This window comes from Gavialis gangeticus, unplaced genomic scaffold, assembly GCF_001723915.1.
Source record: "Gavialis gangeticus isolate Ggan-Ray unplaced genomic scaffold, GavGan_comp1, whole genome shotgun sequence".
Classification (NCBI taxonomy): domain Eukaryota; kingdom Metazoa; phylum Chordata; order Crocodylia; family Gavialidae; genus Gavialis; species Gavialis gangeticus.
The window spans coordinates 19,643,813-19,654,693 of NW_017729026.1; the positions used below are offsets into that span (position 1 = coordinate 19,643,813).

A 10,881-nucleotide genomic window follows, 5' to 3' on the forward strand; every position below is an offset into this window, starting at 1 on the left:
GGACTGCAAACCGGTTTTATCTCTTCTCGCTATACCTTCTCCACAAACTAAGTTGGAAAATTCACTTGGCTGCACCTAAGAGCCTATATGCTATTGTTTCTATTAAATCTATAAAACTAACCCTTTTCAATGACGGACCTACCAATTAAAAACAACACAAAATAATCTCAAACCTACAGAATCTGTCCCAAGGGCTAGTAAACAAACAACTGGTATTTTCTCAATTCAAAACTGTTTCCTACAAAAAGTAGAGAAGCTTATGTATATTATTTAAAATATGTATACTAACACACATTTATTAATGCAATGACAATCTGCTGCTTAGAATTCTTATTCTTAGTAACTATAATTTTGTAATTATAGTTATATTTTAGTTATGACATTAACTTACAATACTTACTCCAAGAGCGGTGGCAGTATTCCACAGTTCAAAACAAAATCTCTGCATTCTGCATTATCACCAGCAATATTACCAAGAGCCCATACTGCCTTTGAAAACAAAATACTAAAATAAACCAACATGCACATATTAAATAAAAGTACTTTAGAGCGTAGTATATTGGTATGTATTCCTCTCACAACAAATTCCTATGACTTAATCAAAACAGCTCATGATATAATTATAAATTAAACACGTCAAAAGAGAAATTTTTGATGTGCACATTTTGTTATTTATTTTGCAAGTTTCACAAATCAGATAATAAATAACAGTTTCAACTTCACAGAGGTCATTCCTGTACAAAGGCATCAGTTACTAGTTTCATATTTAAATAATTATTTAAATAACTAATGGTATTTTATAGTGATTTTTTTCTAGCAGATGCCTGTCTTCTTATCAGCAATGAAATGTCATCCAAAAGCAATGCTAAAGTCCTCTTTAAGATAAAATTGTCTAAAATTCAAAATCATGAACAGAACTAGCTAAAAGAGAGGAATTTTTATTTTATTACTCTCTCATTAATAAAATAAACATAAAAGTGAATGCAAAAGTATACTGAACAATAAGCTCGACAAACAAGCGAGTTGCATTCCTTTCTCTAAAGTGCTTACACATCAAGCAAGATGTTTGTGGCAAAAAACAAATGAAGGGAAAGTCTAAAACAAAGACAAAAGAAACAATACAACCCTATATCAAACAAACAAAAGGTAATAGCATTGTGGTGGATAGTATTGCTTTAGATCCTGTTTAGTTCTTGTAAATGGCACTACAGAAATGAGTTTTTAGAAAAAAATGTAAGATAAAGGAAACCACTTTGAAAAGGCAGGTAAAGCATAACAGGTAGGAAGGAATGAAAAGAATATTAAAAGGTGCAGCCTTATTTTACAGGAGTCATAATAATAAATTAACATAGGGCTTAAATCTTCTTGACCCATACACAGGGGAATTAAGAAAGACCTTTACAAATGCATTTTTAATATATGCACCCCTCCCCTCAAATATTTACCTGCTCCTGGACATCTTCATGCTCTGAGCTAAGCAACTTAATAAAAATTGGAACAGCTCCAGTCTCAATTACTACTTTGGTGTGTAGAAACGTTCCAGATGCTATATTTGTCAATGCCCAAGCTGCTTCAAACTGACAAATGGGAAAAAAAACCCAGAGGGGTCAAATTATCTAATAATAAAGCACAAGTACATTAAAACTGTACAGATGTTATGGTTTTATGAGTTTTATGTGTTTATTTTCCAATAGATTTTTTCTCTTTTATACCAAAATTTGTCAGCCACTCCCTTTATTTTGCTTTCCAAAGGAAGAAAAAGCATTAAAAATTAATTACCAGTTACTTTACTAATCTAAATCAACAGGTACTATCCAAAAACATCTCACCTATTTCCTTGATAAAGGAAAGCTGCTGGATACTAGTCCGTGTCCCCCCCACCCTTTCTGTACAATCAGAAAATAAGCCTTGTGGCAAGGCAGCTGCACTCAATTTAAATACAGGTACGCTTTTAAAAAAATGCAAATGTTTTTGTGACCACTCAATTTCAGGGCAGGGAGAGATGTACAACTGCAGCATTTTGAAGTGCAGTGATGATCCAGTTACATTAATTCCCAATGCTCTACTACACTACATACACTTAAGTCCTAATTCTGATGAACTAAGCCAAAAACGCAAGACAGAAAAAAAATCTCAACATCATTTTATAAAGGGTAATTTTTTCTGGTTTAGGTTCACTTACTGTAAGTTAAAAGCAGAGAGGTGAAAGAGTCATACTAAATACAGTCGTACCAAAGTCTATGTACTTTTAAAATCAATGTAACTGTTTTGTCTGTCCACACACTCAAATTTAAGCAAACTCTCACAAAACTTACATGTAGACAAGGCAATTATCAGCCTTGCTTGTAAAGCTAACCGACTTGGATAGAAACAGTAATTCCTACTGCCTACTGCCAACTTTTTGAAAATTTTATGAAGGACCAGAGGACTTTTAATTTCTTCCCTTTTTGATTTCGTAACATCTGTAAAAGCGGTTAACATCAATGAAAACAATATACAGAAAGTATCTTCCATTTTTCTTGTAGTCCCCTTCATAAGTTATGCACAGACAAATGCTGCATCAACCTGAATTACATCCATGGGTAAAATTACACATTACACTTAGACCCTATTAAGGGTATTTAAAATATAAGCCTCTGCATGGTAAAGCTCATTAACAAGTGCTAAATGCCCTATAAACACCTTAAAGTTATGCCACTTCAGGCAAGGATGATCTTTGGGTCCTGTTACCCAACTTGAGTCACCTTAAAGGGGGATGTGAAAGGTTAAAGGATAACTGTATTTCTACCAGTAACACATTACCAATTAACATTTAGCATGGGGGGGAGAGGGAGGAGGAGGGCTGAGAAGCAGCAGCATCTGAGAAACAGGAACGCAGCAGGGCAGGCAGGCAGCAGGAGGAAGGGAGGAACAAGAAAGAGAGAAGGAAGAAGGACGAAGGGGGACTAGTACCCATAGACAGTCTGCTCCCTCCCTCCCAGCATATCAGCAGCTACAGCGGACTGGGTAAGCCCCTCTCCTGCTGCTGCTGGCTTGGTGCTGTCCCCTCTCCTCCCCTGTCAAAGGCCCTGCCCACGAAGCAAAAGCAGCTGTGTCTGATCAGGTCTATGTGCGCCCCGCAGCCGACATAATTAGAGATTAAACGGATAATTTTTTTAACAATATTTATATCCCCAACATTAACATCAGGCTGCTCCACTGAGCTAAAACAGCCAATCTGCAGTCCTCTGGTATCCTGGGAGGTACTGCTGGGAGGCCACCTGAGAGGTGGCCTGGCTATCTTCCCAGACTCTTACGTCCTGGACTAACAGCCAGGACAGCCAAAGAGCAGCAGGTGAGTGGGGAAAAGGAAAGGGTGAGAGAGAAGGGGGAGGTGGGAAGTGGGGGAAGAGAGCAGCTGCAGCCAGGTAGTTGCTAGGGCAGGAATGGGGCAGTGGCAGGTGAGTGGGCATCCATGAGGCCCAGCTGGGGCACAAGGACCAGAACTAGGTGTGAGGCAGCAGTGTGGCCCTCTCAATGTCCCACTGGCTTGATCTGGGCACAGGCTCCAGGGAGCCTGAAAGTAGGCAGGGATGGGGAATCCATACCCAACTGTCACTTCGGGCAGAGCACAGTTACTCCCTTCTGCTGTCACTATGGGCCTGAGGGCAGTTCTAACTTTAAATTCCACCCAAGTTTAGAATGTCTTAATTGTATCATGCAACTACCCTGCTATGCCTACACCTTGATACTGAACAGTGACCATCATTCATATCAAAGTACAGCAATTAATAAATGCTGAGCCATCAATACAAAGCTCTAATGACATATTACTCTACTAAATTCTAAAACTAAAGTGCTCCTCAATTTCTTCTGATGTTTCAATCCAAAATGTATGCCTGTATCAAGCATAAGCTTACCTGAAGAGTGCAATTCTCATTTCTCTCTAGAAATTTCACAAATCTCTGTACAACTCCTGGTTTTTGGATTACTTCATCTATAGGTGGATTGGGTTCTAGAAAAAAAGATATATGTATGAATGGAAAAGGCAGCAGGTTAAATTATTTTACGGATATGAATTCAGTTATTAAGCATGGTTCTCAATAAATTCCTCTGATATTTTTAATCTTTACCTTAAATACAATTTGCTCTTTGATTATCACCTAGGCTAGCAGTTCCCAAACTCTGACAGATTGTGCACCAATGTAAAATGATACAACCTTAAGTGCCACCAGGAAATTTTTGTCATATGAAGTAATTATAATAAGTCTGTTAACGCGTCCCACTGACAAGATGTCTGCATACCAGTGGTGGTACGTGTACCACAGATTGGGAACCGGTGACCTAGGCCATCAACTCCAGTCCCCTGCATTCACAGACAATCATTAACCCTAAAGCATGTCCATACTCCCCACTTTGAATCCTCACATTCAACTATAAGGAACAATAACTGGAAACACCAAGGATATCCTGTAACAGGGGTGTCAAAGATCTGACCACAGAGCGTAATCATCTGGCCTGCAATGTTGCCTGGGGATCTCAGGCTGGACCAGTGCACTGCATGTAGAATACAACACCAGCCCATGGTGTGTGCTGCCAGCTGCACACTTCTTTGAGCTGGGCCACAAGTTGCCAGCAGCACCTGGACTAAACTGGCCCCATGCACAGGACCAAGCACCCCAGGACAGTCTGCAGGTACTATCCAGCCCAAGGGCTGGCCCCAGTACCACTCATCTGGCCCACGGTGCAGATCCCCACCTATAACACACTGTAGGACAAAAACGAGGGAACTGCCAATGCCCTGCTACTTCAACAATAGGGAAGCAGTTCATTAACTGCTAAGATCATAGCATAAGATCATAGATAAAGAACTATAATACAGAGGAAGACAAAAAGCACCACAAGCCCATGCCATTCTGCTTAAGAGGAAGAAAAGAAAATCCTTCCTGACCTCAAGTTTGGTGCACAGTATCACCCTTACTAGAAAAGCATAATGCCCTATAGCCAGGGACTTTCGGTTTTCTATCCTATGTACTCAGTATCACAGCCCTTCGTCCCTATAGGAATCAAAACCTTCATAAAATGCACAACTTCTCGTGCCATATTCGTAAAACTTTACTCAAAAGTTAGGATGTTTCCCCACCTTGTTCTTTAGCTAGTAAGGCACAAAGTATCTGCTTCAAGCTCCTGAATCCAATAATTTTAAGAGGTAGCTTAAGTTATAGAATATTTTGTATCAATTCAAAATTAATTTTAAAACAGTTTTTTTATAAGAATGTCATTACAATTTTTTTAAAATATCCAGGTTTTTTGGAACAAAACTTTTTTTTTTTAAAATCAGTCCTGAAGATCACTACAACACACAGCAGGTGTTGTAGTCAAACTTTAAAGGCCACAATGCCAAAGTAATCAATAAGTAGCAAACTGCTTTAAAGCACTCATTACTTTTTTTGGCTACCATGCAGCAAGGAACAAATATCAGTTTCTTCTAAATAATAAATACCCAACCTATTAAATACCATTATTGATACAAAAAAATGAAAAAGCCAGCGGACAACTGGTTTGAAGCTGTTCTTACAATCCCAACGACAAACAACAGAAAAAGTTTCCATCCAAGAGAATGATCATTCCATTAAAACAAATCAGCAGACTTCTTGTTTGGCCTTTAGCCATGCAGAAGTCAAAACAAGGAAGAGCCATGAGACTCTTCAGCCTAGAAAACCGCAGGCTCAGGCGTGACTTGGTGGCGGCCTATAAGTACATCAGGGTTGTGCATCAGAATTTGGGGGAATGCCTGTTCACCGCAGCATCCCAAGGGATAACAAGGTCCAACAGTCACAAACTTCTCCAAGACCGTTTTAAGCTAGATATAATGAAAAACTTCTTTACTGTCTGAGTCCCCAAGGCCTGAAATAGACTCCCTCCACAGGTGGGGCAAGCACCTACTCCGGACTCCTTTAAGAAGCATTTGAACGCTTATCTTGCTGGGATCTTTTAACCCTAGCTGACTTCCTGCCCTTGGGGCAGGGGGCTGGACTCAATGATCTTTCGAGGTCTATTCCAGCCCTAATTATGAAATCTATGAAATCCAGAATTACTGGATAAAATGCACAAGACTTGACTTAAACTGTACTCCTGGCTACTGTGCTGTCCATAAACTCAGACAGTACTGTGAATACCATGCCACCATCTCCTTCTGGAATGTTTCCAAATGCTACTGTCTAAAACATTACCTAAAAGTTTTGCCTATGGGGCACTTGTTTGAATTTTAGTTTATTACTGTTACAGACAATACTTAAAATTACACTTTAAAAGATATTAAGAGAACTTTCTCTACATTGCTTCACTGCTCCATCTGAAATCAGTAAGTTGTATAAGGGGTTTTCACATAAACAGCAGATAAGGAATAATTCATTGGTACAGACTGGGGATGTCTGCCTTGCTTTGTAGGGGGTGGGGAAGTGGGGCATGGCCCACATCTTTGGATCTCTCAAGCATAGTTTAACAACATTTGCAGCATCAGAATGTCAATTGCTGTGGTCACCCTGCTTTATCAGTGGCAAGTTAGGGTGTTATGTCTTGTGGTTGTGTCAGAGCTGAGTCTGTAGTTGTATGGGATGGTTTGGATAGAGATGATTCTGGCTTAGGCAAGGACTAGATGACCTCTGGAGGTTCCTTCCAGACCTACTTCTCTATAATTCTATGAGATGCATCAGTCACAATCTTCAACAAAAGCTGCAAGTGCATTTTAATATTAGCAGCCAAATCAAATTTTTCACAAAGGTAAACACTAGCTTGCTTGAGATTTAAGTACAGGTAACCCCTGCATAATGCAGCTTCGCTTACCGCAGTTTTGCTATAGTGCTCATTTAAAATACCTACTTGGTTTCACTTAGTGCTCAGAGCATTTCGCTATAACGCTGAGTGCAGGGATGGGGAGAAGTGGTAGTGGTGGCATTTGAGTGAAGTGACAAGTGCTGGTGGGGGTGCAGGACAGCAGAAGCACAGGATCCACTCTGGCATGTGATGCTGGAGCGGGCAGGGAGGAGCACTGGTGGTGTAAAGGGGCAGGCAGGGGTCATGAGTGCAGAGCCTGGGCCAGTGCCCAAGGCCTGGGCTGAAGAGGCCCAGGACGGAGCAGCAAAAGCTCAGTGGCTGGTGGGTGAGAGGCACAGCAGTAAGAAGGGGAGACAGGGGGGTGTGAGCTGGTAGGGCTACAGGAGCGCAGGGCCCAGGCTGGTGCCTGGGGCCAAGGCCGGCAGGAGCTTGGGGCCTGGGCTGGCAAGGCAGTGCTGGAGCTGCTGGCCGACAGGCAGCAAGTACTGGCAGAACCAATTATATTTTACATTAACTTCTCTAGGGAAACAGGTTTCGCTTAGCGTGTTTCCACTTAACACTCGGTTTGTTCAGCACCAACTAAGAGCGCTAAGCGGTGGTTGCAACGATTGCTAAGTGTGCAGCTATTGGTTCTGATACTATAATCAAAATGTCCTTGTTTTTCTTTCTCTGTCTAAAAGATTTAACTGTAGAGTAATAAAGGTTTGCATGTTAACCATTATGTTCAAATGAATTTGGCATTCATGTGATACGAGAGTTAGAAGCTTCAGTTAGCTCTCTTTTTAAAGAGTGTAACAAATTCAAGATATAGTGTGTTTATGAACAAATTTGAAGAAAGAAAGCAACACAACACTAATTTACCTTTTGAAAGCAGTTTTCTAAATTTTTGGGTTGCTGTAAGCTGCTGATCAGGATCGTCTGAGAAAATCATCTGTACCATATCTGCTGTAATAACTTCTTCCTTAAAAAAAAATTTAAAAAAAAATAACATCTTTGCAGTTTTCAGTACTTCGAAAGCACACTGCAAATGCAATTCTGAAACACTCACCTCTGGAATAGGTACAGTAGAGCTGACATCAGGATCTTGGATAGGGCTTTCTACCATAGAGTCTTCGTTTCCCGGGAGAGAAACATTTCTGCGTTTAAATAACTAAATGAAGAAGAACTAGATAAAGTTTCACAATATTACATTTTCCAAATGACCTCCCCTCCCACCCAAATTAGGGGTAAACATTCAAAGTATGCAGTGCCATGAGCAGCTAAAGATATTCGGTAAGTTTGAAAAAAAGTAAGTTTCAGCAAGTAATCAACAAGTCACCTTTCCTGTCACTGAAGCAAATGGGGATCTTACAACAAAAAAATTATGAATTTTGAAGGAGATGCACAAAACATCCCCATAATTTATATAACGAGACAAACAGCAATGGCTTCACTCACGCTACACTTTAGCTTGTACGATTCTTTTTTAAAATCAGAACACTTGACACATTTTTTAAATGTAAGAAAAAACCCTAAATCCTCTTCTTTAAAGTCTTGCTATTTTAGTCAATATTATTCAAAACATATTTTAAAATGGAATGTGAATCACTCTCTCAACGAATTTGTGGACTAAGACTCAACCCTGTGTTCAGCATTTCCTATTCAATATGTTAGGCCTCTCTGTTCTCCTGTGTCTTCTCTGGATTATACTGAAGGGCAGTTTCTCCATGAATTGCATATGGAGCATGGCCGCCCCCACTTCCCCTTAATCCAGGGCCAGACAACAAAAAGTATCTCAACACCTTTGTGGATGCCGTTCTACGTTCACAAATATTCAGTTATTTAGTTAATAGACCATATTTACTATGTTTCAGAGTAAGAGACCTACTTGCTCTTCCCTTTTTTGCTTCCGAAGCTGGATTCCTTCTTCTTCTCTCCGTCTGCGCATTTCTTGAGGATTGAGTGCATTGTTCTTGTAACTTTTCATCCGAAAATTATCTTTTCCTGGGCTTGCCATGGTGTCTATGACAAAGAACAAAGCTTTTACTTAAAAGTCTGTATGTTATGAGATACAAGCACCTGCACAATCTCTAGGGCAAGAAACTGTCATCCTCTGACAGTGGATGGCACCCACTCCATTTTGAAAGACAGGCTGCCTAAACAGATGCATTGCCTAAACCCTGAGTTAGGAAACAGTGTACTCAATGTAAAACAAACTAAGGAGCGCTCAACCAGCTGCATGTGACAGCACCTTTCTTGTGGACACAGTAGGCTGGAAAAAGCAAGTTACCGCGTTGTGGGCAACGCCTGCGTGCCGTTTTCACAGTGAAACCTGCCAAATTGATTATCACCGACCATGCCCCCAAGTGTGGTAGCTTGCCTCTCTTCTGATGGGACGTGTCATGTTAGTGGCACCTTGGAAACAAGAGCAAGACCAAGGTGAACTGCGAATGACAGCATTCGGTGCCTTCCCTTCAGCTCTCGCCACGCCCAGCTCCTTTTACAATGCTGGTGCCTTCAGCCTGAAGCAGTGTTGCCAGGTGTACGATAATTATTACATTTATACAATAATTTCACCTGTTGTGCGATGTACGATCAACAACAGTAAAGGTATTTAAAACACAATATTTTTTGAAGTAGCTCATTGATGCAGAATATGCAAAACCCAAGTCACTCTCAGGGAATCTTAACCAATTCTGGGTTTGCATCAGCACTTTCTTATGATGGCTTGCCTCAAAATAAAGAAATGCTTTGACTTTGATGACCCAGTTCTCACTCACTCACTGCTGACTTAGAGTGAGCAATATGAAGTAGATAAGAAATTTGTGTACTTATTTACATATTTTTTTCAGCGTGCAACAGTTTTTCAGCAAATACAATAATTTTGAGCTTCCAAACTGATAATTTCACATCGAAGACCTGACAACGCTGGCCTGAAGAGTTTGTAACCAGAGCAGACAGTCCCCAGGAAAGCTTATTGCCTCTGGGTTGCTGCTGCCAGATGGGGTAAGATTTAGCCAAATCTTTTCAAAATCTTGATATGACTGCAGCCACCCTGCACCTTCCCAAGCAGCAGGACCCCCTTTTCAGGCTGCAAACACACAGCTCTCCTCCCAGAGGTAAGGAACTGAGAGCCAGGGACAGTCCCCGTTCTACAGCTGACTCCCTCCACAGCCAACCCAGGCCACCCTTGCCAGGTGTACGAAAATCATCATACTCGTATGATAATTTCAAATCTGGTATGACCAGTGATAGTAAAAACGTTCAAAGCATATGATCATTTGTCAGGCAGCTCATTAACCCAAGTCCCTCTCAGAGAGTCAATTAATTGACTTCTGGGCTTGCTGTCAGCACTTTCTAAGGACTGATGGCCTCCAAATAAAGACATGCTTCCGCTTGGATGACCCAGTCCTCCCTCACTCGCTGGCAACTTACAAAGAGCAATAGAAAGTAAAAAAGAAGACCACTTATTTGCATGCTTATTTGTATATTTTTCAGCGTACGCTCGTTCTTCAGCAAAAAGGATTATCTGAACTTCCCAAACGATCATTTCATATTAAAGAGCTGGCAAGGCAGCCCTTCAAGACCGGCTCCCCCTTCCCCCCGGACAGCCTAGGCCGCCCCGCAGAGGCGCGGGCAAGCGGCGGTCGGCCCCAGCCCGCAGGACCGCGTTCTGTGCCCCGCGCCGAGCCGCGCCCGCGCCCGCCCCGCTGCTCTCACCCATGGAGGCGGCGCCCGAGGCAGAGGCCCCAAAGGCCACCACCCGTAACGTCTCGCAATCCAAGATGGGGACCGCGATCGCCCTCTGAGCCCCGCCTTTCCTCCCAGCAGGCCCCGCGCGCCGCGAGTGACGCAGCTTCGGCCCGAGCCGACAGCCCAGCACAAAACCACAGTTCCCGTCATACCCCGCGCGTATGTGCCCTGCTGGTGCGGAAGCGGAAAGGAATTCAGCTGCCCGACCGTTACTACCTGCTACCGGTTGGGTGCCCCAGGGATGCCGGTGTGCGACGTGTGCGGGCAGGAGCTGGCCTCGGAGTCGGAGGTGCGGAGCCACCTAGCGCGGGTGCATCTGGGGCCTGGCCCGCC

At 42.1% G+C, this 10,881-nt stretch overlaps 1 protein-coding gene across 1 annotated transcript in view; it reads right to left on the minus strand.

The window, feature by feature from the left end:
* Positions 1–10,610, minus strand: part of KPNA5 (karyopherin subunit alpha 5) — a 31,360-nt gene extending 20,750 nt beyond the window's left edge. The window contains exons 1-7 of the mRNA XM_019520050.1: positions 10,516–10,610; positions 8,684–8,817; positions 7,865–7,966; positions 7,678–7,777; positions 3,900–3,994; positions 1,446–1,577; positions 401–489 (exon numbers count right to left, since the gene is read on the minus strand). Of these exons, the coding sequence (XP_019375595.1) occupies positions 401–489; positions 1,446–1,577; positions 3,900–3,994; positions 7,678–7,777; positions 7,865–7,966; positions 8,684–8,817; positions 10,516–10,519 (656 nt within the window). The 5' untranslated portion in view covers positions 10,520–10,610. The remainder of the gene's footprint in view (positions 1–400; positions 490–1,445; positions 1,578–3,899; positions 3,995–7,677; positions 7,778–7,864; positions 7,967–8,683; positions 8,818–10,515) is intronic.
* Between the last annotated feature and the right edge of the window lie 271 nt (positions 10,611–10,881).